At 49.3% G+C, this 26,735-nt stretch overlaps 1 protein-coding gene across 5 annotated transcripts in view; it reads left to right on the top strand.

Annotated features, from left to right (window-relative positions):
* Window positions 1–26,735, top strand: part of BAIAP2 (BAR/IMD domain containing adaptor protein 2) — an 85,331-nt gene that overhangs the window by 45,333 nt on the left and 13,263 nt on the right. For 4 of the 5 annotated variants that reach the window (XR_005588617.1, XM_039502411.1, XM_039502414.1 and 1 more), the window contains exons 7-12: window positions 15,542–15,694; window positions 19,493–19,720; window positions 20,495–20,696; window positions 21,942–22,143; window positions 23,010–23,078; window positions 24,999–25,164. Coding sequence is in view for 4 of the 5 variants with exons in the window: in XM_039502411.1 (XP_039358345.1) it covers window positions 15,542–15,694; window positions 19,493–19,720; window positions 20,495–20,696; window positions 21,942–22,143; window positions 23,010–23,078; window positions 24,999–25,164 (1,020 nt within the window). In the remaining variant the exon portion in view is untranslated. The remainder of the gene's footprint in view (window positions 1–15,541; window positions 15,695–19,492; window positions 19,721–20,494; window positions 20,697–21,941; window positions 22,144–23,009; window positions 23,079–24,998; window positions 25,165–26,735) is intronic. The other variant, XM_039502412.1, reaches the window with a different exon arrangement.

The raw sequence follows: 26,735 nt of genomic DNA, 5'->3' as shown, positions 1-26,735 counted from the left end.
GGCGTGACTTGTTTTGGGGTAAAGGGAAAGAAACCGGATCAGTCTTTCAAGCACTTAATCTTTCTACAGTAGGAGTTTAGGAAGAGCTCATCTCTTTGGAAAAACCTTACAATGGTTTTTAAGCTTAAAGAGCTGTGAAAATTGCTGGATTGCTGGGTTTTTCTGGATTAAAATAAAAAGCTGGCATTGCTGAATTTGACCAAGTGGTGCTGATTCATCTGTGCTGTGCTGCTCACTGTGTTTGTTGGGGCTTCATGTACTCAAAAGAAAAAAGCAAAAAAAAAGCCCTTATGGGGCCCTCTTAAAACTATTTCCCCCTTTTCTTTACGGTGGATTTGAAAGCATGATTTTTGGGCTGCGCTGGCAAAACAGCTAAGCCCCTGTGCTGGCCCAGGATGCCCGACCTGCCATAGGCTCAAGTGGATTCTTGCCATAAATGCTCACTGGGAAACTTGGGATAAGTGTTTAAATCCAGCAAGCCCTGGGAGAAGAACATACAGCGCCCTGTGGAGAATCATGTGTGGAGGAATGGGAATATATTGTTCCTAAGATAGCAGAGGTCTGGTGTGAGGATGTGGCTTGGCAATAGGAAGTGGCATAGCTTTTGACTTAGTATGTGGAGTGGAACCGTGTAACACGGCCCTACAGCAGTTTCATGTGGGCTGCATGCCAGGTGTAGTCATCCTGGGTCTGGCCTTATCCCCGCCCATAACACTTCCACTCTTGTTTCTCGTGTTGGCTTAGCGCAAGGGCTTGCCATGCTCGGGACTGGAGCTCCAGCATAGTCTGTTTCGTTTTTTTCTTTTCCCTCTTCAGCTGATCTCGATTGACTTCCTGTATCTAAAGAGCAGCTGGTTTGAGGAGGAAACCTCTTGCCTGGGGTACAGAGGATGGAAAAACTTGCCAGCATTGGAAGTGAAGAATCCCAGCTTTTTTGGCAGCTCTGAATTCTCTGCTGAACAGCTGCTGATGTGTCACAGACATCCAGTCTTGTTCCACAAATAACTGATCTCTGACAACTCTGCTTATTTAAACTAGAGACCCATTTGCTGCTTGGCAGAGGAATTGGCATTTGGCTGCCAAATTCTTAGTTTTTGGGGTGTTTTATACCCTGGCTTAGCACAGTCTGTGTGGTTGTTGTCTTCTAAAACCAACCAACTTGGGGCTTTAAGAGGGATGCACTTCTAGAGACTAAGTTGGAGCCATGCTTCATTGAGCCAGTGTCTGAAAGGATGTGTGTTGCAGATGAATTTGTTTTGTAGTGAGAGAAGTTGCTGTGAGCAAAAATATCCTGGCAGTTACAGAAAAGTCATTCTATTCCATAAAAAAAAAAAACAACCTTGAGGACTCCTAGATTTGTTATCGTATCACCTTAAATGCAAGTGACTGTTAAACAGCCAGGATTCAGAACCTATGCAGTGTTCTGTTTTCATATTTAGAACTGCAGGATGTGTAATTGCTCTTCTGTGCCGTTCCTTTGTTTGCTGAATTACAGCAGTTTGTCACTGTCCTGAAATAAAACTGAAGCTTAAAATCGGTGCCCCAGGAGGATAGGACTAGTGGCTGCTCTGTGAATAGGCTCAACATGTGTTTGACTTCTTCCCGTTCCACTCCCTCCACCTCACCCCGACTATCTCAGCCTTCCAAAACTCTCCAGCACATCCTTTCCTGGTCTAACTAGGATGTGTCCAGTACTAGACAAATAAGACTCCTGAAGCTGTTTGGTTTCTGGCCTACCATGTGGCAGAGCAAGGCCACAATGAATCAAAGTTTTGAAAGAGCCATGGCTTAAGAGTCGCCCGCTGTGTCAGATTGGCCAATGGAATTGAGGCCAAACAACTATCGATCATTTCACCTGTGATTCTTCTGGTGAACGCCTGCTTTTATTCTCCCTTTCACAAAGGGAAAGACCAGTGGCTAATCCGGATCAGGCATTCAGACTTCGTTTTGCTGTATATCTTGTATGTGGGAAGTTGTAAGTTGACACAGACCGGCTTGCTAGCAGGACTCCACTAAAGTGGAAGTGTCAGTGTTCACTTCCAAATGAGCCCAAAGCAGAGTTAGTAAAGCCTCTTCTCTCTGAACAGGCCCGAGCTAATCCTTACCTGAGCTATCACCGGCCTGTCTGAATGTTCCAGCTGAAGTGTGAGCTCTCCTTTCATGCTTGCTTGCTTCACTAGAGTGTTCAGTGGGTGAGGGAGGGACTCTGAAGATTAATGTAGCTAAGTGGCAGAAGCATCATATGATTTTCAATGGAAAAAGCTCTGCTTGCACGTTATGGTGTTGGCACCTACAAGCAACTCAGTGTGGCTAGTTGTTGACTTGTGTATTGATCTTCTGTCCTGGTTATTATCGCTATTTAATACATTGCATTAGCTGATTGCTCAATATCTGTCTGTTTTGAGGCACAGTCACTTTGGGTAACAAATCTTAAATCTGAGTCTAGTGCAGTCGAGTCTGAAAACAATATCCGTTTCTGTATGCTAGATGATTCTGGGATCATTTTTTATTGACTTGCTGAGTATCAGTGCTCCCCAAACTGTGGGAGCACCCCCCAGGAGGACACAGACATGTTCAGGGGGGCATGGCGGTGCAGGGGTCATGCCCCATGGAGGGTGGGGAGGAAGTGCCATCCAGCCCTGCTCTGGCCTCTGCTCGCAGCATCCCAGCCTCAAGCTGCAGATGGATTCCATTACGGGTGGGAAGGACAGAAAAAATTTGAGGACCACCACCCTAAGTTGATCTCCCTCCCCTCCAATGTTGGTTCAGCCAGGTAGGCTTTTGTGTGATTTGCAACATCAGAAAAGCAGGAATCAAAGAATTTATTTTGAAAGCTCCTTTTTTTAGTTGTGCTAAATATTCTGACCTCTTCCCTATAAAGCAACCAACAATCATACCATCCTAACGGGTTTGAAATTGAAGCTTAGACTTAAAGAATACGGGTATCAAAACCTTTGAGGGTCTCAGCAGGTGGGCTGATAACTGGGAGAGAGAAGAATCTGAGGGGGGTTGTCTTTGAACAAAGAACTTGATAACTGTTTAAATCTCAGCCCTGAAGCTGGGGGTAGGCAGTGTCTGCTGAGAAACTGTAGCCCAGTCCTCAGGACAGTGGGGATACCAGGGATAAGTCCGCCTACTTAAGTCTTGCAGGAAAGGCTAAGTTTAAATTTTACACACACAAGAGATTCTTTCATTATTTTAACCCTCTTCTCTGACTGCTGTGTTCCTATGGAGAAATACTGGTTTTGAACAAGTTATTCAATGTCGCTGCATTTACAGCTCCTAGAAGAAACCCAGATGGACCTGCTGAGGAAACAAGGGTGGTGTAACCTGGAGACCCAGTCTAAAAGTGGGGTGAACGGCAGGTTTTCACTCTCAGAAGTGCCTGCCTCTTGGAAGGGTGCCCACAGAGAGACTGGCTAAGGGGTCAAAGGTACAGCTCATCCTGGAACTGAGACACTTGGCCTTTCTTAGCGACTTCACCCATTCTCTTTATATTGCATTGGCAAGAACAGTATAGGAGTACAAGGGACTTCCTCCAGCCAGGGGCCTTGCGAATGTTGCAAGGTTTTCATTTGTACTTAGGTTGTTCCGGTTGCTTTGTGTGTGTGTGGGGGGGGAAGACAGGCTAGCAGCAGCCTTATGTAAAGGGTAGGTTAGGTTACTCTGATACCTGATTGCAGAAGAACTCCTGGCCAGGTATCTAGTGCATTCAGGTGCATACGCATACGCGTCTCCTTTCTGAACACTTGAAATGCCATTGGGTCAAATAGCTTGTAGCTTTCATAAAGGTTTTGTAATTGAAGCCTCACTTTGATATTCCCATAAGGAGAAATAATTTTAGTTATAGGTCAGGCAATCCTAACTGATAAGGACTTTGCTGTAATTAGGCCACCAGCTTTTATATAAAGACAAATAAAAAGAATTATGTCAAAGCTCAGAGGAGGCGCTGAATAATTGGCATTAAGTGTAAAACACTAAAAATGAATCAGGCTAGATTTCCTGAAGTGCTGAATACAGTCACCAGCGGGAGAGTAAAAAGGTGGCCCAATTAAAATCTCTCTAGTGCAGGTTCCAAGCATTTTGCTCATGGGTTGTTGCTCTGGCCTTCTCTCATTGGCCAGACTCATTTCTCCTCTTCTGGGCCTGTTTAAATTAGGGCTGGGAGATGGTTTAAATGTAATAAATATCAGCCTTTAGCCTCACCTAAAGCGCTCTCCCCACCTCTTGTACTGAAGTTTCCCTGAGTTCTTGCAGCTGCCTCTGCAGTTCCTAGTTATAGCCAGCTCCTGAAGCAGCCGAACACACCATTGGGTGGAAGCACTGAGCGGAAGCAAAGGGTCCTGGAAACCTCAGGAGAGCCTGGTCTAAAGCTTCCAGCCCAGTTCTCGATGATGTTCTGGGCCTCGGAGCCCCGACTCTCAGGCTGTTTCTGGTAGTGAGCCTGTGACTCGGTGCTAGAGGAACCATGACCAATCAAGGTATTTGCTGTGCTTGTTTCAAGGTCTCTAATTGGTGAGTTGCTCATAAAAGGTGGGACAGTGAGGGGAGGAACCGGCTCTACTCTCCTTTTTAGTCAGTTACCCAGCTGCTCCAGCCATAGACCACTAGTCTTTCACCACTAAGGTCAGGCCTTAGCAAGCACAGGTCTTTGAGCTTTGCAGTGTAGTTTAGCAAAGCTGTAAGCCGCTGTTATAAACACTTCCAGCACTGAGGGTTTTTAACTTTTTTCCCCCCTCTGAGCTGAGATGCCCCAAATTAGTCTCCTGGACACTGCCGTTACAGTTCATTTCTGCTCAGGTTTGGGATAACTTTGAAATGTGTCCTTCAGTAGAAAAATGGCTCTGCATTCTGCTAGCTCCCACAGACCGATCCTAGATGTTCTGTACTGAGGAGTTGTTTTAAGTGGCTGATGTCAAAACACCCACATAGTCAGCCAAAGAGAGCAACTGGTTTCTGTTCTCTGCATTTTATTTAATGTCATGTGTGCATGACACTTTACAGAGAAGTAAGAAAACAAGGTTTCTACCCTGAAGAACAGTCCTGTGAGAGGAAATGTAATGAGAGAAGACCCTAGATCATGGAGGAATGAAACAGGAGACCTGACTTTTAGCAATGATCGATTTATTAGCTTTGTGTGTTAGAATTGCCTGTGCACACTTCACATTGGATACGCTTCAGCTAGTGCAATAACCAGCCACGTATCTCTGCTCACTCTGCAGAGTGTTTCATGCAGAGAGAATGTCAGTCGTGTCTTGCCTTGAGGTGGGTCTGTTGGGCCTTTACAGCAGATGAACAGTTTGTTTAAAAGGATATTTGTGGACTGAAATGGGGACGTGAGGGGCTGGGAACGTGACTCTGAGCACATTGAGAGAGAACAGAACAAGGGGAAGGGCTGCCTCAGGGGGGTGGCGAGGCTGCCGTGGCGGTGTGCTGGCCAGGTGTGAAGGAAGAGGTGGGCAGAGCGCAGGCTAGTAAGATTGTGCCTCGGTGGTGGTGGCGAAGCAAGCGTGACAAACCGGAAATGTCACCAGTACCTCTTGTTGTCTCACTGGGCGTGGGTTCAGGGCATGGTGCGACCCAAGGAGGCAGTAAGTCAGTGTGCATTACCTCCTGAGTAAAAATAAATGGGCTGTTCCTTGGAGAGGGAAGATGGCTGAGTGATCGGGGCACTGGCCTAGGACTTGGGAGACTGGGAGTCGGTTCCCTGCTCTGCCTGAGATCACCTATTCTGTGAGACCTTGGACAAAGTCCCTTAGCCTCTCCGCCTCTCTTCCCATCTGGACAATGGGAAAACAGCCCTGCCCTGCATCACAGGATAAATACATGAAGATTGTGAAGGGCTTTGAGATCTACTGATGCGAAGCCCCTTCCTCTCAATCTTGTTTTGTTCCTGTTACCTAGCCTCCCAGGATTCAGTGGGTGCTTCATGGTCCCTGCCTGAAAACGCTTACAACCTAAATGCCAGTTGGGGGGTCACCTGGTAAGGGGGGAATTATCACAGAACATGGCTAGCTCAGTGCAGGGGTTCACTCTGGCATCACTTCTAGAGGACAAGTGTGGAAGAGAGGAGTTTGAGGCATTTCAATGAAGCGACGACACAGTGAATCAGAACGGGGGGGCGGGGGTTGCACCCAGTGCAGAGAGGGTGGCAGGAAGAAGCAGACGTCTCTGCAGATTACTTGCATTAGCATAGCAGTTTTGAATGCTGCTTGAATAAAGGCATCTAGGAATAATCCCCAAATACTGTGATATTTGCAGTCTGTCTGTCTCAAATGCACAAATGGGGGGGAACTGTCAGTTAAGTTTAATATTATTGCAGAATTTAGTGAGTAAAATGACTATTCTTAGCAATGGAGATGGAAGAGACCCACCTGAATAGGGAGTCAGTGCTGTGTATCTCGCAACTACTTGTCCCAGTCTCCTCCCAAAGAGTTGGGGGCTGACTACGAAGGGAAGTACTGTGCCAAGAGCATTGAGTGGATTTCCTCTTATGGCTGTAAATGTGCTAATGTGGTAGGACAGTGTTTATGAAATGAGGTGTCTGCATATTCATATGTCCATGTTCAGAACCTCATGGCTTTCTACAGTAGGGGTTCTGAAACTGGGGGTCAGGACCTCTTGGGGTTGAGGTTTTCATGGGGGGGGAGGTCGCAAGCTGTCTGCCTCCTCCAACCCCATTTTGCCTCCAGCATTTATAACGGTGTTAAATGTACAAAAGTTTTCTTAATTTTATAAAGGGTGGGAGGATTGCACTCAGGCTTGCTAGGTGAAAGGGGTCACCAGTACAAAAGTTTGAGAACCACTGGTCTAGAGGGATTGTTTCTTTGCAAAAGAAAATGAAATGTGGTGTGGCTTCCATGGAAACCCACTTGCAGGCATTCTCCAGTCCAGGAGGAAGATAGGTTTGTTTACTAGTTAAGAGCATCTTTGGCTCATTTCACAGCCTGAGGTCTGCTAGCTGCTTCTGTGTCTTGGAGAGAGGCATGTTAGTATCTCCAGATCATTCTTAAAAACAAAACATACAAGCCCCCTAAAATGTCATATGTTAAAATAATGATGGACTCACCAGCATGCTAGTAGATTTGCAGGAAGTCTGCATGTATAATTGAGTGCCAAAACTTTTCTCTGAAGTCTTGACTTCAGTGGAACTACACATGCGTTTTAGTGGCGTGCGGGGAGACTTTCAGGACTGAGTCTCAAATGTAGATGTGTGTCTTACTGACTAGCTGAGTGCTCTCTAGTCTCATTGAAAAGGCAGCAACTCCAGTAAGTAGCCTGTTGCCCCTTGTCACTCAGCTGATGCATTGATTACACTGGAGGGTGGGGATAGGATACAGAGGGACCTAGACAAATTAGAGGATTGGGCCAAAAGGTCCTTGTCGAACCTCATCAGGTTTAAGTGCAGAGTCCTGCACTTGGGACGGAAGAATCCCATGCACTGCTACAGACTAGGGACCGAATGGCTAGGAAGCAGTTCTGCAGAAAAGGACCTAGGGGTTACAGTGGACAAGAAGCTGGATTTGAGTCAGCAGTGTGCCCTTGTTGCCAAGAAGGCGAACGGCATTTTGGGCTGTATAAGTAGGGGCATTGCCAGCAGATGGAGGGACCTGATCATTCCCCTCTATTCAGCATTGGTGAGGCCTCATCTGGAGTACTGTGTCCAGTTTTGGGGGGGCCCCCCACTACAGAAAGGATGTGGACAAATTGGAGGGAGTCCAGTGGCGGGCAACAAAAATGATTAGGGGGCTGGGGCACATGACTTATGAGGAGAGGCTGAGGGAACTGGGATTGTTTAGTCTGCAGAAGAGAAGAATGAGGAGGGATTTGATAGCTACTTTCAACTGCACACATCTGAAAGGGGGTTCCAAAGAGGATGGATCTAGACTGTTCTCAGTGGTAGTAGATGACAGAACAAGGAGTAATGGTCTCAAGTTGCAGAGGGGGAGGTTTAGGTTGGATATTAAGAAAAACTTTTTCACGAGGAGGATGGTGAAGCACTGGAATGGGTTACCTAGGGAGGTGGTGGAATGTCCTTCCTTAGAGGTTTTTAAGGTCAGGCTTGACAAAGCCCTGGCTGGGATGATTTAGTTGGGGATTGCTCCTGCTCTGAGCAGGGGGTTGGACTAGATGACCCCTGAGGTTCCTTCCAACCCTGATATTCTGTGATTTAATTGTGATTCTGAATTGGAAGAACACCCCCTACAGAATCTTCCAGAATACTTTTCTGCAGATCCTGGATTCTCCTTGGTCTTCCATTCAAGTAGAGACCTAACCTAACTCTCCTTTGTGTGAGAGATCCCAGCTCAAGGCAGTTCAGCTGCAGGTGGCTAAGTGTTATTCCTGTTACATCCCTGAGAGATCATTTTGTGTCCAATATAACCTAGGAAAAGCAAAACATTTCCTTCCCCTTTCTCTATAGCTTACAGAAGCCTGGGTTCAGAATAATTGTTACTGAAGATGACAGATGAAGAGCACAGTAGTTCACTCTCATTCATAAATGGTATGGGGCTTGGAGTAGCAAACTTGTTTTAAGTAATGATAGCAAGACATTAAATTTGTCACCCTGCTAAGTGTTCCAATGGAGTGGTTTTTAACAATAGCATCTCATGTTTCCTTTCACCCTCGTTGCAGAGTAGAGTGTAAATCCGTTCGTGGACATAACATGGGGGAGGGGAGCGCACAACAGGGCCCCGACTTGACTTAATTGCCACTTAACATCTCATATGTCACAATCTTGTGCCAGAACTTTCCATCTGCTTTGGTGGTGGCAGCTACTGGTACTGGGGTGGCTCTGGAAACAAGTGTAATGTTTGCTCACAACTTGTTCAGAAAGGGAAGAGCTGAGCTCCGTGGGGGCACTGAATGAATCCGCTAGTTTAGGATCAACTCATGGAAGCTAGAGCTGAAGCCATGTCCTTCCTGGGACTGCTGCAGGGTCGTGATCCCTAAACATTCTGTCTAGTTTTAAATGTACTCAGCACTATGGATTTCATCACTGCAACCTAATAAGTCTCGCTCACAGGAAGCGTTCCCTGATAATCAGCCTTGCTTTTCCGTTTCTTAATTTTTATCTCATTACTTCTAATTATTCCCCCTTGTGCCACCCTAAATAAATCCTCTGCTTTTGGAGCTCTCACTCTTTTCAAAACCTTGTAGGCTGTTTCCATGTTCTCACATCATGGCAGTCCCTTAGCTCTCTGAATCCTTCCAATTCCTTCATCTATCCCTCTGATCTCCCCGGTTGGTCTTTAGATTCCGTTGCCAGAAAACTAGTGTTCTAGGCATGTTCCCACCAGAGCTATAGATTGACTGTTCCCTCCCTACTCGGGATGGGATGCATTTGTGTATGCAGCCCAGCATTGCATTAGCCATTTCTGCTGCCACAGCCCATTGTAAACCCATCTGTCTAGTAGTCTCCTGCAGTGTTACTGGCTTCCCTCTGCTGAGGAGTGTTGGTGGTTTTCCCAAAGATGTATTAGGGCTTGTCTACACTGGCAATTTACAGTGCTGCAACTTTCTTGCTCGGGTGTGAAAACACCTCCCTGAGCACAGCATGTTTCAGTGCTGTAAAGCACCAGTGTAAACAGTGCCCCAGTGCTGGGAGCGATGCCTCTTGTGGAGGTGGGTTTTTTAGAGCACTGTCTCCCAGTGTTCTGCTGTGAGTACACAAGCCACGTTAAAGCACTGCTGGTGTAGACTAGCCCTTAGCTTGTGATTTTTTTTCCAAGCCAAATTGTATTGTTTGCCAGGTCCCCTTTAGTCCTCATGGGCATTTGCAACTCCTCCCAACTTCCATCCCTGGGAGATTTCATTAATGTGGTTCACTCTCTCCTTTCAGTCATTTATCAGAGGGACCCTGATGCAGATTCCTGCAGTACAACTCAATACGTTGCTGATTAGCGTTGCCCTTGGTTTTCACTCTTAGCTAGTTTTTCATGGAGTTGTTTCTATCCAACACCATTTGAATTAATTTATTCAGTAACAATACATGATTGAATGCTTTAGTGAAATCCAAATATGACATCTGCTATTTTGCCTGCACTGACTCTCTAAATTGATCACTCTCTGCTCGGAATTAGTGTTTTTTCGCAAGGATTTTTTTGATCCTTAACATTCTGGTATTTTTTATATACCTCTAGTCTTACTTTGTTGACTTGTGCCAGCATCTGGGATGAATTTATTGGTCTAAAATCTGAAAGTACTTTGCAATCTCCAGTCTTCTTGTGTTAGTGGTGATGGTTGCTTCCATCCTGTATGGCTGTTTTTTTCCTTCTTCCCCTGTTGCATAATCTCCCCCCAGGATATATTTGTCCTTATTCCTCTTAGTTATGAGCTGTTTACAGGGAGGGGAAAACCTGGTCTGTCAACGCAAAGCACTATATAAGTTAGTTGTTTGTTATAATAAATATTCAGTAAGCTCGACTGAGGGTACGTCTCTTGATTTGCTAAACAGACCTTGCTTGTGTTACTTGGGCTATGGCTACACTTGCACTTCAAAGCGCTACGTGTAGTCAAAGCGCCAGCGCTGGGAGAGAGCTCTCCCAGCGCTGTCCGTACTCCACCTCCCTGTGGGGAATAACGGACAGCGCTGGGAGCCGCGCTCCCAGCGCTGGGGCTTTGACCACACTGGCGCTTTGCAGCGCCGCAATTTGCAGCGCTGGAGAGGGTGTTTTTTCACACCCTGCTGCAGCGCTGCAAATTTGCAAGTGTAGCCATGGCCTGAGCTGTGTTTCTAGCAGAATCTCTTACAGGTGTTGTCTTGTAACAGATTCCAGCAGCCCAAGAGTTAAAGCTGTAGACTGGAAGAATGATTCACGTGGGCAGTGCCTCCTTTTTAGGCAGCCTCCTGTGCTCTCTGCATAGATGATGGCTTTCACCTTGCTGGCTTGGCTGTGAGTGCCTCCCTCCCCCACCTGGAGAACAATGGAGGCAGTTTGCAGAGCTTTAAGTGGAGAGAGAGCTCCTTGGGTAACTGGGGATTAGTCACCAATTTCCAGGGATAATTCTGTCTCTTGTGAGGCTGTCCAGTTTTTTGATGTGCAACTAGGTTTTACTCTTCCTCACTTCCTTTCCTTTCCTCACCCTGGGAGTAAAGCTCAGGGTGACCAGACAGCAAGTATGAAAAATCAGGATGGGGGTTGGGGGATAATAGGCGCCTATATAAGACAAAACCCCAAATATCGTGACTGTCCCTATAAAATCAGGACATCTGGTCACCCTAGCAAAGCTGCAGCTTCCTTCAACACAAGTTCTGGTCTCCATGACTCCAAGCCTTAAGTGAAAGCTATTTTAAAACAGAATTCCTCTCCCATCTAATATTCTTGGTTCCCTTGGTGCAGGGATGAAGTGCTGACATGGCTAATTAGGTCATCTTTGTTCCTGGTGCATATTTTAGCTGGTGCCTATACCGGAGTGAGGGGAAAGTTATTTGAAGGCTCTCTCAACCTAGAAACCCAGAAACACTTTCCTGAGTTGTCAGTCAGTAGTTTGTGGGTTTAAGAGGTAGCAGGACATTACTCTATTACAGAGGGTTTCTGTGCCCCTTCTCTCCCTAAATTCCTCCCCTGATGCCCAGGCAGCCCCTCCAGGGTTTGTAGCACGGCATCATTCACAATTGAGATTGTGTTTTGGAGGTCGCTGTCTGGGCCCATTCATGGGGAGAACAAATAGCAGTGGGTGTTTGATCTTCTGGTGTGCTCCATGAAACACCACCTGCACTAAGCCAATACAATGGTAAGATGCTTCCTTTTTTCCTCTCCCATCACCCTCCCTTTACCCACCCATGATGCTGACAGCCTTTTCCGATCAATTGGAGCCTACCTGCTGCATTCTGCAAGCACATTGAGTGCACTTGTTTCATAGTGTGCATAGAGCACTGTTAGGTCAGTTTCAGAACGCACAGGCTGGCGTGGAGTAGTGGGGAAGACTGGGAATCGTTTTTAAAGTTGTTGGTTTTTTAAAAAAATGCAGGTTCAGGGTTTTTTCTTCCTTTTCACTGCTGTCTGCTTTGTGCCCGTGGAGGCGATCCAGGAGCAAACTAGCCAGAAGACTCTCCTGGTGCAAAAAGCATGGATTCCCCAAGGGTTTGGTCTTGAGGAGGAGGCATGATCAGAGCACAGGACTGAGAGCCAGGATTTCCTAATGCTAATCCCAGCTCTGACATGGGCTTGCTCTGTGGATTTGGGCAAGTCACTTCATCTTGTTGTCTGTTTTTATTTCCCTTGCGTTTTTGTTCTGAGAGCTGATACCAAAGTGCTCTGAGTCTCTCTGTATTCAGTGTGAGAGAGGCAGAAAATGGGGGGGGGGGGGTTGGAAAAATTCCATATTTGGCTCTCTTCCAGGGAATCTTAGTTAGTCCACAAACCTCATTTAATTTGGGTGAGACTGTAAAGGTGGTCATGACGTGTCTGAGATGGCCTTGCAGGGAAGGTGGAAATGGAGCGTATTTAGTATTGAACCCTCCCTTTCATATGGAGCATTTATTGCATAAAAATGAGGAGGGGCATGAACCACTTCCGTATGAGGAGAGATTAATAAGACAGGGACTTCAGTTTGGAAAAGAGACGACTGAGGGAGGATATGACAGAGGTCTATAAAATCAGGATGGGTCTGGAGAAAGTAAATTAGGAAGTGTTGCTTACTCCTTCTCATAACACAAGAACTAGGGGTCACCAAATGAAATTAATAGACAGCAGGTTTAAAACAAAGTTGTTTTTTCACACAACACAGTTAAGCCGTGGAACTCCTTGCCAGAAGATATTGTGAAGGCCAAGAGTATAACAGGGTTCAAAAAAGAACCATCCTGGTTCAGGGAGGATAGGTCCATCAATGGCTATTAGCCAGGATGGGCAGGGATAGTGTCTCTGGCCTCTGTTCACCAGGAGCTGGGAATGGGTGACAGGGAATGGATCACTTGATTCCCTGTTGTGTTCATTCTCTCTGGGGCACCTGGCATTGACCACTGTCAGAGGACAGGATACGGGGCTAGATGGACCTTTGGTCTGACCCAGTATGGCTGTTCTTATGTCGCCAAAGTTACAAGTATGCAGTGTTATAGCCACGTCAGTCCCAGCGTAGTGGAGAGACAAGGTGGGGAAAATATCACTTTGGTTGGGGAGAGAAACCAGCTTTGGAACTTACCCAGAGCTCTTCTTCAGGTCTGGGTGTTCACTGGCCACTTCACCTCGACTGGTCCCTTGCAATGTGTTAACTACGTGTGCTAACCAATCTGTCCCCTCTTGGATTTAGCTGGGACACCCTGATGGCTTGTGTACACTTAATGCTTCAGTGGTGCAGCTGCCCTGTTACCTGTATTGATGGGATTGGTTCTCTCGTTGGCATAAGTATCCACCTCCCCGAGCTAGATGGATGGGGGAATTGTCCCATCGCCCTAGCACTGTCTACACCGGGGATTAGGTCGGTTTAACTGTTACTCAGAGGTGTGGATGTTCCTAGTGTAGACCAGGCCTGAGTACCTTTCCCAGGCCTGAAGAAGAGCTCTGTGCAAAGCTCAAAAGCTGCTCTCTCACCAGCAGCAGCAGCAGGCCCCAGAAAGGATATTACTTCCCCCACTTTGTCTCTCTAAAGCTACGAGTGCTCTTCAGAGGGGGAGGAGTGTTTCTCTTGGATGTGATTTGAAAGATACAAGGCTGGGGATGCGTAGACATGCAATGCTTTGTAGGGCTGATGCTCTGTCACTCGAGGTGTACAGAAGCATTCTGAAGGACAAAGGAATCCTGAAACAGGGCATTGGCACAGTCAGTCTGAGAAGCGAATAGCAGGTTCATAAATGGGTCTGTAGCTCTGAGGAGAAGGCTCAGGGAATTGGTGAAGGAATTCAGAACCTCTTCAGTCTAGCTTGTTTGAATTCAGCCTGAATTGACAGATGGTCACACTGCTCGGGGTCCTGTGGAAAGAGAATTTGTGGCCTGAGCCCAGCTAGTAACTGACTTTGAGGCATCTCAGAATCCTCCATAACAATTCTTACTAAGAGGCACCCACATTGGGCTCGCTGGGGATGGAATCCATCCATGGGCATGGCTTATGCAACTCTTCTCGGGTCCCAGAGGTCATCCCGCTTGTTCTGATCAGGAAGTTTCAGTTGCCCTTGCTGAGCTGATGGATGTTTTGGGCAGGTGGAGAACTTGGTTGCTAATGTCTTGGTGGCTTTTTCCCCCAGCACAAAACTCACCCAGTTCAAGAGGAACAGGTGAGGGCAAGTCTGAGCTACACGTGGTGCTGGGCCAGGGTGGGCATGACTGATTTCTGTGTCACTTGCGAGCAGTTCACATGCAGAAGCTATGTACCAGAGGGTTAAGTAGCAAAAGCAAAATGGAACGATTGCAGAATAGTCTGACAATTTGCTGAAGGTTTGTGTGTGTGTGTGTGTGTGTGTGTGTGTGTGTGTGTTCGATGCAAATAAAGGGGTGAGTATTGGCATCTGCCTTTCCATAGGGCATCCTGCACAAGGCCTACTGACTCAGCTGCCCCACTGCTGAACTTCTGAGGTACTGGGCAGTATAGAGGTCAGTGAACTCTTGCTACTAGTCTGACCGGTGACAGATCGGCTAGCCAGGCAGCATGTGTTACGGGAGCTGTTCAGGACAGATTGCTGGGTCTGCACTTGGACATTGCTGGAGAAAGAGGTGGCCAGAAATGATTCTGTGTTCCCAGGTTTCATTTAGTTTTTCAATGCATTTTCTAGATACGGCCCCAGAGAAAGGGGGTGCCACATTCCTGCCTCTGGGGCTGTGGCATGGGTGAGTGCACGAGGGATTTGGGGAGGGGCAGGTGAGGCATACGGTGAAATGAACAGTTCTGGTCTTGCTCACCAGCCTCTCCCCTGGTCTCTCTTCTGTAGCATCTTGTGTTGATTATTCTGGGGAGGGGGGGTGAGAACAATACTGCCCATGGTTTGCCTGGAAGGAGAGTGCTCTTGGATGCTGTTGCAAATGGAAGTGTCATGATTCCTATCAGCATAAAACCAGCAGGGTTTAAGCAGCAGAGGCACTGTGTACAGTCTGAGCATTAGCTCTACCCAGGTGTGGGTGTTGAGAGGGCAGCTGCAAGGCAGTTCGGCTCTGCCCTCCCCCAGCCACCCACACGACTTTCGAAGCCCACGTTCTGAGTCAGTAGCTTTGTGGGGGAGTTCGGATGAGTAAAGGATGGTTGGGAGGGATGTGTGCGCGCACACACGTGGATGTTCACACAAACACCCCACGTGTGTGTGCATATAAAAGTTCTGTGCTTGCAGGCAAATTTTAAATCCAATAAAATTGTTAACGTTGTGTGTGGAGTATTTCAATAATGTTCTTTCTAGTGGGAGGAGTGAAGAGACACAGGCAGATGCTGCATTTATTTCTTGGAGCAAATATCAATGCACAGGATTCGTACCCAAAAGAACTTCTGTCTTGTTATGGGTTTACAGGTGACATTTTTCAAACGTCCATTGAGGCGCAGGTAATCACGCAGTGCTGGGTGTGCAGAGATTAACCACATGCCCCTTCTAATAACCTGTTCGTTTGTTGTCTTTCCTTAGTACATTGATGCTATCAGCAACAAACAAGGTGAGCTAGAAAACCACGTCTCTGATGGCTATAAGACAGCGCTCACAGAGGAGAGGAGACGGTTCTGCTTCCTGGTAGAGAAGCAGTGTGCTGTGGCTAAGAACACCATCTCCTACCATGCCAAGGTGAGCAACCACCATGTTAATCAGCCTGTGAAGCAGCCTCCGGATAGTAGACCCTTTAAAGAGGTCCAAGTGCTCCCATCAGTATGGGCAGTGATCACACAAGGGCAGTCAGTCGTTTTGGTTGGGTGCTCCGTGATGGCTGCCCTTTGACTGGTGCTGGGTTGGAACCAGGGACCTACAAACAGACTGGGTGAATCTCTACAGCTTGTGCTAATGAGCCAGACCAGTCCCCTGTGGCTCAGGCAGACGGGACAGGAATGCACACTGATCAGGGCACTGCACACGTCTGTCTGTCTCTCCGCTCTGTGAGGTGGTGGTGTGTTTAGTTTTCAGCCACTCCTTGCAGATTGTGCCCTGGGAGGCGGGTGTTCTGTCCAAAGCTCTACGGGATGGCAGGGCACATGCCATTTATCTGCAGGGCCCTGTGTTGCTGCTTTGCTGGGCCACTGAAGGAGGCTCCCACTTCTTAGCTCTCCTGGAGAGACTGGCAAAGACCAGCTCTCACCCAGCCAGAGGAAGCCGATTGAGTCGCTGTCCAGAAGGACAGTGACTGGCGAGGGCATGGCAGCAGCACACCACGGCCCAGCTTTCCTTTAAAGGTGCCAGCCCCGTCTCCAGTGCCTCTGCCTAGCGCAGCCCAGCTGAGGAAGAACACACCTCTCCGGTACACTCATGACGTCCTTGAGCTGTCATTAGTCACTGCGAGATGGAGTACACAGGCTTAGAGGGGGGTCAGATCCCTGTTTGATCAGCTAATGAGTCACAAAACCAGACCAAAGCCTGGTGCAGTGACCTTCCTCCTGGAGGGAGGTAAGAAAATTCCTGCTTCTTGTTTTGTTTGTCACGGAGGAGCAGCGAGTGGCAGGGAACATGGTGAGCTGGCTCCCTTTGAGCCATTGTGATTGCTACCTTACAGCTCATCGTTAACAAAGGAGAGGATTCAATAGGAAGGCGGCTGTTCCACCGCTGCCTACCTCTCTTAGGAACTGTTCTGCAGGGGGAGGACAGCCCAGAGCACTCACCTGTCAGCTGGGACCGTGGAGCAGAGTCCTCTTGTGGTGCTGTGTTCACTAACTCGGGTTGATACTGCATGTGGTGAGCATGCTGCTCCCTTAACACAACAGCCTGCATGCGCTCACACTTCCAGTGATTCCTGTTTTTTTCCCTACATCTCACTTATCTCCATCTGTCAAGAGTGAGCTTTGAATAAGAGAGTAACAGAGTCCCAGTGAGTCATTGCTGTCCTTGCAGTAGAATATATGCTGAGTCAAAACCCGATGTATGTTACTCCCCCCACGCCCCATCCCATTGTAACTCTTCTGTTCAAAGATGGAGGGTCTAGAGTTCTCGCCAAGAGTCGTAAGTGACCTAGAACATTGCTGCAGCCTCGCACGTTAAACGGCCCTTTTGGAACCCAGGCTTCATTGCGGTTTTGCACTGTGGCTTATCGCAGCAAAGTACATGGATGACATTGTCAGAGGGAATTTTGCACATGGCTCATCCACACCGCGGTGTGGATGGGTGTGTAAAGTGTAGGCCAATTTCCGAGGCTGGCGAAGTTACCAAACAGCCATTTCCACCGAAGGCGGCGCTGCTTCTCCCCTGAGGTGCTATGGCCTGTGTCAGCCGGAAGTCTGCACGTGAAGTGAATGGGCTGTGATGTATGCAGTGGAAATGAGACACGGCTTCAATCAATCAGGGCTTTTCCTAGAGCCAATGGAGATGGTTTAGGGCAGTGGTCCCCAACCTTTTCGTCTGGCGGGTGCCAGACAAAAGACCGCGGTGGCGGTGGAGCATCTGCCGGAATGCCGCCGAATTTCTGTAGCATTTCGGCAGCGACGCCTCTCAATGACATCACTTGTCAGTGGCAAGTGGCATCATTGAGAGGAGTCGCCACCGAAATGCCGTAGAAATTCGGCGGATGCTCCACCGCTGGCCAGGACGTGGGCGCATTTAGATGCCCCCGCGGGTGCCATGTTGGGGACCCCTGGTTTAGGGACTGACTTAAATTTGCCCAAAGATGATAGTAAAGCTAGAGGCAAACAGGTACAGGTTCATCCTGCAATAATGCTGCTTTATCAGTTAATGCAGAATGAATTAATTTGCCTTCTGGGAGTGGCAGCTTGTCTGCTTTGGCTTCAAAATCTGCTACAGCTCATTTGTAGTGGTGGTATATTGTTCTCTGGTGTGTGTCCATATTCCTGAAGCCACTAGGTGGGTGTGCAGTTGAGCTGCATGGAAGGTGGCACCTGCTCCTTCTGCATTTGGATGTGGGAGCAATTCCTATAGCACTGTCTGGGTTTTTCCCCTGTGGGAAACTAAACTACAAATTCCCCTGGTTGGACAGATGCTACAGGTGTTAATTTGGGCTAGAAAACCCAGAAACAGAGTTCAGCCCTAGACCTTTGGGCTGGAGCGTTGCCGTGGCCTCTGGACACGGGGGGGGGGGACCCCTATACCATCTCGCCCCAATGCCTAATCGCAGCCAGCTGAGGCAGGCTGAAGTCCGAGCTTCAGCTTGAAAAATCCTCCAGATTGGAAACTGCAGAGGTTGGGCAGCCCTGTCAGACTAAATGAGTCCCCTGCCTGTGCTGCCATCCGGTTCCCAGAGTTCATTGCATTTCTCCCCACACTGCGTGCAGCAGATGGTAAATGCTAACGCTGCGTCTGCATCTGTTTTAATATGCCACGGCTGTGGTCAGTGCTGTTCTGTCGGATGCTTCTGACTATCCCTGGGATTCCACCTCTGCAGTTATTAGCTTTTTATTGGTGAGGTGTGCAAGTCTTCTGGCATGGACATGATGCGCTGCAGGGACTCTCCCCTCTGCCTGCAGTCTGTCTCAGAATAACAATCCTTCATTAGCCAGCCATGGGAATACAGCTGCTTAGCAATTTCCAGATTTAGTGGAGGGATACTTCTGAGGATTGAATTGTACAATACTGCCTCCAGCCACCCCGTTCCACAACATGCCCCAAACCTGTCTGCTCTGGCTGGCCGTGGGGGGGATGGCACAGCCTTGTCAGCATCACAAAGCAGCAGGCTTGTACAGCCAAATATCAGACCAGCAACTTTGGACTTTCCGCTTGCTCACCCAGCGCGAGAAGCGGTGTCCCCCTTGCTTTGTGCTCCAAAAGAATAGCAATGGATGCCAAGCGATGAATGCAGTGCTAACACAATTTGTGCTACCCAATCACATGCCACACGTGTTCTCCCCCAGCAAAGCTGGCTAGGAGCTGTTGCCGGATAGTGAACGGGTGTGGCTTCCAGTGCACGCGTCTCGACTGAGCTTTTGATTGGAATATATTTCTTGGTGTACAGGAGAGTTCAGATAAACTGAATAGCCCAGCTCTCCCTCCCTTTCTGTTCTGGCTCGTCCATTCTTCAAGCTGCCACGCACGCAGAATGTTTCAAAGTAAGCTAGGGAAATGAAATACCCTTCAGTTTTTCATGAGACCATACTGGCTCGTCTGCCATTCTACACCCAATATTTATTGTGAGATGCCGTGGTTTGTCCTGCTTATTACACACCCGGGTAGATAAATCTCACTTACAGCTCTAATTAGATGAGTAGAGAGGAAATCTGGGCCAGCGGCATTGTGTTCCAAGCCGGCTCCGGAGGCTTGATAGCCATGGTCTGCTTTCTATGCCTCCTGGAATCCAGTCTGAGGAACGGATATTTGGGGGGCCTGGTTTGAGATGGGAGCTTTTCCGTGATCGTTCTTTGCCCCTCATCCTGAGAAGTGAGTGGATTTGTCTGCGGATCTCTTGTGTTCTCACTCTTCCCCCTCTGATTCTAGGGGAAAGAGATCTTGACACAGAAGCTCCCGATCTGGCAGCAGTCTTGCTCGGACCCCAACAAGATCCCAGACCGGGCTATCCAGCTGATGCAGCAGATGGCCGCCAGCAGCAATGGCACGATCATCCCCAGCTCCCTGTCTACATCCAAATCGAACCTAATCATCTCGGACCCTATCCCCGGGGCCAAACCGCTCCCTGTCCCACCAGAGCTGGCGCCCTTCGTAGGGGTAAGTATGCCAGGCATCAGTGGTGCTGCCCTTGCTGAGTAAAGTTATGGGTGCAGTGAGGCTAGCATGGTCTCGCTACCCTCTGCCAGTCAGGCAAGTCCCCTGCCAATAAGCTTTAGACCGCATTCGGGGAATCCCCTAGTGCACACTTGTGAAGGAGGCTGGCGTGGGCCAGTGTGAAATGGTCCATCCTGCTTTATCATGTCCTTGAGGTTTGTGTGACATGTGGTGCCTCCCCGTGAAGGCAGCCAGGATTTGCAAAGCCCCAGGGGGAGACAGGGACCACAGTTTGAGCCTTTGCTTTGCAGGAAGAGTTGGGGAGGGGACCTTATAGGCTGCATGAGCCAGTGAAAACTGCTTAGCAATGTAGATGAAAGGATGTTCCTCTTGATGTGGTCAGACTGTGGGACTTGCTGCCAGAGAGGATTGAACTGAAATCCTCTGGGTGGGCTTAGAAATGGGCTGTCTGAATGCTACCATGTCTCACTTCACCTCTTGTCAAGAAGGGTATTTGTATCTCAGCCTGCTTGGCGTGCACTGATCACGGCAGGAATCTGGTCCCTCACGCCACCCTAGACGGCTTTACAACTCCTCCTGAAGCATTAAGATCAGGCCATGACTGGAGGCAGGATGCCAGACACAATAGAACGGGGCCTGATCCTGTATGGCAAACTGTATTCTCCTAAAGTGTGTGGGTCCTTTTATAGAAATGTGGTATCTACGTGACTCGACATCCCTGATGCTGAAATCTCCCATTGCCCTTTCTTCCTTCAGCGCATGTCAGCACAAGAGACCATTCCCGTGATGAATGGTGTCTCGGGCCCGGAGGTCGAAGACTACAGCCGCTGGTCTGAGATGAAGCCAGCCCAGCCAAAATCCCTATCTCCTCCCCAGCATCAGAAGCAACTGAGTGACTCGTACTCCAACACACTTCCTGTGCGCAAGAGCGTCGCACCAAAAAGCAGTTACGCAACCAGTAAGGATTTAGCCTCTATCAGATCACAGAGCAGCGACGTAGCCGCTTCTCCCAGGGGTTATAGGTCAGCTGCTGACCGGAGCTAGGAGTAGCAGCAGTTAAGGGTCTTTGCACCTTAATGCAGTGGGAGGAGGCAAGGTGGGCTCGGGTGGCACAAAGGCCTAAGTGGGACAATGGCATCCTCAGTTAGTGACTGAAGTGTCACGCGGTGTCACTGCCTGGCTGACTGACTTAGTAACGATGCAATGTTCACGATGTAATTCATGGCCTCGCCCAACAACCACGTGAGGTTGTTTCTCCATTTTCACGCGTCTTTGGGCACAGGGTTAGAAAATACAGGGGGCAGATTTGGGCTGCGGTTTCCCGTGGAAGGAAAAACTTTCAGCCCTATGACAAGGTTCCTGATCAGCAAATCTGAAGGGATCTGGGAGGAGGGACTGTAAACTCTGCAAGGCTGCAGCCGCCTCTTTAGGGTGTTTGTACAACATCAGCGCCATGGGGCCCTCACCTTGATTGGGCCGCTAGGCACCACGTCATGATGATGATGCTCTTTGCGTGATGGGATAGGGTCACTGGATTAGGCCAAAGATAGTGGGACCGTCCCTGCTGAGTCTTGATTCCTCTTATGCCTGCAGTCGTCATGTGCAGGTGTGTATCTCAATGCATAGAGACACAGCCTCTCACCTGCCTCGGTTCACTTATCCGCCTCCCCGCGGGCATCTTTCCAGGAGGGTCGTGCAACTCTCCTCTGGGTTTCTCCCTTCGCTAATGTTAACCTCTCCGAGCAAAGTGTCTGGAATAATGAATGGAACCTGGGTGTAAACCATTACAAATAGGTCTGTTTGCATAATATTCCAAGTAATACCTTAGCACAGAAATGCATCCGTTGCATCAAAGGTGTGAAGTGAGGAGCATCGAATGGGGGGTAGCTGTTAAGTTAATGTTCTGACCGTTTGCCTAAAACTCTCTCCAATGGAGAGCACCAGTCAGACTGGGTCAACTGAGTACATTCACCTAAGGTCTCTTTTTTTTTTTTTTTTAAGTGGTCGGTTATAGAATAGCCAAGAATTGTCAGGGGGGAGGAGGTCTGAGCTGTACTGGCTAAAAGGGGGCTCGTTTTCCTATACTGCAGTGCTGACTGAGCCTTGGGTAGATTAATGACTCTAAATGCCACAGTAGAAAACTGCCTAGGATGTGGTCAGCCACATGGTCTGAGATCTTGGGGCTTTCTTTGCGTCTCACCAGCTGAAAACAAGACCTTGCCACGCTCCAGTTCCATGGCTGCCGGGCTTGAGAGGAACGGCAGGACTAGAGTACAGGCCATTTTCTCTCATGCTGCTGGTGATAACACCACCCTCCTGAGCTTCAAGGAAGGAGACCTCATCATGCTCCTGGTGCCGGAGGCCCGAGATGGATGGCACTACGGGGAGAGTGAGAAAACAAAAATGTGAGTGTCTGAACTCCCTAGAACTACAGCTGCCCTCAGCACCTAGCTCTTAACATTGGAGTAGCTGGCGCGCCAGACTTGCTTAGCTGCCAGCCAGTACTTCCTGGCATCCCGTCGTGCCACTCGGTTACTATGGGAGCTTCAAAATTCTGAGGAAGATGAAATACTGGCTTTGCTGGCTGGTGTTTGGTAAAGCACCGACCTGAGGAGTGAGGCCAGGCTTTTGAGTGCTGGGCCTCTTGTCTTGACTCTTTATCCCAATTTCACTTCAGTGTAACACGTGGGAGGCTGAGCGCAGGGACCTTGCTAATGGCAGAATTGTGGAGTGCTTGTGCAGCACTATCTGTAACGCCAGCAACCCTAAATAACCTCCTTACAGCACCGCAGAGCCTCCCAATAAAGCAAATGCTCCAGATGGTCTTGGCAGGGATCTGACCTGGCGGGGACTGCTGCTGGGGCCAGCAGCCTGCTCCTAATGGCCCTGGAAGGAGAAGCAATTTTAGTCCGGCCTACAAGACCTGGGATCTTGCATTTAAAAAAAAAAAAAAAAAAAACCCAATCCTGTTGCCTGCAAAAGTCCTCTTCCATTTTTCCTGTAAGTGTATGTGGCGGGGGGGGAGAGAGCATCTGAGGGGGGGTGTTCTAGGCAGGGAATGGGCCTTTTTTGAATAGTATCCCTGAGATCCAGAGTTTTTACCATGCTTACTGGTTTGCAGTGTGTGTAGCGCCCCTAGAAAGCCATGACCCAAATGATGGTCCCTCCTGTCAAAGCGTAGTGTGGCGTGTAGCTGGAGCGTAATGTTCAGAGACTCCTCCCTCCACACATCTCTGCGCGAGAGGCTACGTTTGACTCTCTCTTCTTACAGGAGAGGCTGGTTCCCTTTCTCCTACACGCGGGTTCTTGACAGCGATGGAAGCGACAGGTTGCATACAAGGTAAAAACATGCCTTTAAAAAACGTGCTGTCCCAGCTGCTGGTGCAGCGTGGCAGCTGGTGACGTTCCCTTGGGTCTGGGAAAAGCTCCCAGCGCTGACCGGCGTGTGTACGGGGCCCGAGGCAGTGACGGACTGTGCTTTTCTCAGCTCTGCAGAGCCAGTCTTGCCAACTTTGTTACAGAAACGTTGGGAGATTTTCAGATGTCGTGTCTGTAGTTGAGTAACCCAGAGAACTATGCAGGGAAGGGAGACTCCTCACCAGGCGTGTGTTACATCAGACATGGTCAGATGTGATGCCAGAACAACCAAGGAAAAGGCTCTGGATGTCCTAGGATGGGGTCTCAAACTCAATTTACCTTGGGGCCAGTGCCAGGCCTAAAATCCTCCCAGCAGGCCAATGTCACTCATGCTACCCAGAACCTGCCCCCCCCCACTGCCTATGGCTCTGGGATGGGGTAGGGGATTGGGGTGCAGGCTCTGGGAGGGGGTCAGGGGTGCAGCGCTTGCTTGGGGCTCCAAGGTGGGGTGGGCTGGGCCGGGGGGGCCTCGGCATGCTTCTGCCCCCACAGCGTCCCATTGGCCGCAGGGGCTGCGCATGGAGGCACAGCCCCGCCCCATCTCTGGGCCGCAGGGAGGGGCCGGCAGTTACTGGAGTGAGCAGGCAGACACTACTCAGCTCTGCTGCGCAGCTGGGTCCCCTGAGGGGGGAACGCCCAGGGGCGGCAGGTGGGGCCAAGGGAGAGACCCGGCCCCAAAATTGCTGGAGCCTCACGGGCCACAGGGGGGAGGCTCGCAGGCTGCAGCTGGCCTGTGGGCCGGGAGTTTGAGACACCTGTCCTAGGAGGCACCAGGGGTGGGGAGAGACTGTCTCCCCTTAAGGGCATTGGGAGGCTTTCAGGTGGGCCGCATAACTGGGAATGTCTGCTTAGAGAGGTTCTCTGCACCTGGGCGCATGTGCTGATCTGCCCCTTCTCTCCAGCTAGCTCGTGGCACTGTAAGTCTTGGGCGTTTCTCCGAAGGGATCTCCTCCTTCCATTGCAGCAACAGACGGCGACATGGTCCCAGAGAGCTTGGTGGTGGCTCATGGGTTGGGTTCCATTCCAGTGGTGCAGGGAGCTGAGGGACAAACAGACCAGGCGGGCGGAGCCAAAACACATGGCACCTCCCTCTGCCAGCTGTCCGACACAAGGGGTGTCTTTCTTTCCCGCGCTGTGGAGTGCATTGCAACCTGAATGAAATGGGGAGATTTATTTTCCTTTGGGCAGCAAGATGGTGGTCAGGGCTTAGTACCAGCTGTGTGGAGAAATAGAAAAGTCTTCATGAAATTCTCTCCGAGCTGGTCTCCGTTTCGCAGTGGGGTTTAGCTATGGCTTGAGCAGTATCGGTAGTGACGGTCGCATTAGAAATGCCTTTTAGTGGATTAGAGTGTGGGAGGCTGTGATTTCCCTGCCCATTACTGCTAAATGGGAGGGGGTCCAGGCTAGATGGAAGGGGAGCCCTGAAACAGGGAAGGCTGAGAACCACTGGATTAGTCTTACCTGCTGGAGAAGTGACTGTCTGTAGAGGAGAGACCAGCTCTCCCAGAAGAGCTTGGTGTATGCTCCACAGCTGCTCTCTCACCAGCAGAAGTGGGTCTAATAAGAGATTTCTCCCCTACCTTCTCTCTTTGTCCTGGGACCAACATGGCTCCAGCAGCTCTGCATGTCTGCAGAGGCCTCAATCACAACTGTGAATGATAAATAATTGCCACCGGTTAGTGAGTGTCTAGGATAAAATGTGCCACGTGACTTCACTGTGCTCCCTGCTTGAGGCCCCCTGTGACACCTGGGCTGCGGCGCTGGGCAGGATCCCCAGGGGAGCCCAGCAATGGCAGGGGGAAAGAGTGTGGGTGGCGGTTGGTTGATTATTTTCCTGTTGTAGCTTGCAACAAGGGAAAAGCAGCAGCACAGGCAACCTGCTGGATAAGGACGACATCGCCATCCCGCCACCAGACTACGGCGTGTCCTCATCACGGGTCTTCCCACCACAACCTGTCAGCACTTTCAAACAGAGACCATACAGCGTGGCAGTGCCTGCCTTCTCCCAGGTGAGGTGCAGGGAGCCCAGGGGGAACTGGTACCCTGTGGATGCAGAGAGCGAGTGCATGTTAATCACTGTGTCATTGCTGGCAGCTGGGGGGCAGCTTGCCTGCAAGGGGAGAGCTGCCTGGAGAGCAGGCATTCTGAATTATTGGGGGCCGGCAGGGGAGAGTTAAACCAAACCGCCCTGGAGTGCCGTAAGAACTGGCTGTAACAGCAGCAGTGTGACTGGGGGGGTTGGGGCAAAGCTGGCGGGTTAGCGCCTGTTGCTGCTGTCGTCGATCAGGGGTGTGTGTGTGTGTGTGTGTGTTTCCCTTGAGGATGCAGGAGTTGTGCATGGTGGTTTCCGTTCACAATAGACACCCCTAGGTGAAATTTTCAAAAACACCAAGTCCCATTTTCATAAATGACTTGGGAGTCTAAATCCTATTGACTTTTAATGAGCCTTTGGCTGCCATTGGCCAGATTTTTAAAGGTATTTAGGTGCCTAAGTCACTTTTTGAAATGGGGCTTAGGCTCCTAACTCATTTAGGCCCTCTTAAAAAAAATTTACCTCAGTGTTTTTTCTGGTCTTAACTAAATAAGGGGAGTGGCTGCATGTGGGGAAAACCCTTGGGGGAGGGTTTAAAAAAACAAAACAAAAAACTCCAAAAGCACCAACACAGCCTCTCTCCTACCCTCATCTTGGGCAGCTGCAGGCTGTTGAATCCCCATTTAATGTAGCAGATCAGACAACGATTTCCAGACTCCTTTCTGTAGCCGCTGGGGGTTGCGGTATGAATCCAGGACGGTGTTCCTGCGTGCCTTTAGCTGTACTCTGGGTACGGGCGTCTGCCTCAACCTCTTGGCTCGCTCTCATTGGCTGTTCAGATGCGCCATCAAAGGATTGGCGTGTGGAATGCCGGTCAGCTGGGAATGCACTAAGCCAGGGAACGCAGGGAGACAGCCAGTGCCTGTATCTCCCCATACTGAACAGAGTGGCCTTCCCTGGTTTCTGTAACATGCAGCGTGAGTGGGATGAGGGTGTTACGTATTGGAGTCTCTGTGGCCCTGGTGCCAGTGGAGCCCTGGCTGCGGCACCATGAAGAGCGGTTTTTACAGTGGAAATAGATGTGCTGAACTCTGAGAGGGTTTTAATGTTATTTTCAATGTTTTACTTTGATGTTGGCCTATTGCAAGTGAGTGAGGGTTACTCTCCAACAGGCCTGTGTTCGTTATTTATAGGACTACCTTACGCCCTATGGTTGTGCAATTAAAGAATACTCCCGTGCCCTGTGCCAACTGCCATCTGCTCACTACAAGCCTTACACTAGGTCAACTGTAAGTCCAAACGAAAGCGATGTTTCCATTGGGGTTTACCAGCCTTTGCTGTTTTTGCCAGATGATTCTTCGTAGCTTACCCAGGGCTCCATGATCTTTCTCCCTTCGGTCCCTCTCTGAGGGGAACTAAAATCCTCCCTTCAAAAATTATAGCGGGAGAGGAAAGCCAAAGTGATGGAGAAGATGAGCCAATTGGCTGACTTGGAGAAGATGGGTGAGACACACAGAATGGCACAAAATGGCAGCATAAACTCCCAAT

This window comes from Mauremys reevesii, linkage group 15 (genome assembly GCF_016161935.1).
Source record: "Mauremys reevesii isolate NIE-2019 linkage group 15, ASM1616193v1, whole genome shotgun sequence".
NCBI lineage: Eukaryota > Metazoa > Chordata > Testudines > Geoemydidae > Mauremys > Mauremys reevesii.
This window is presented reverse-complemented; position numbering and strand designations above follow the sequence as displayed.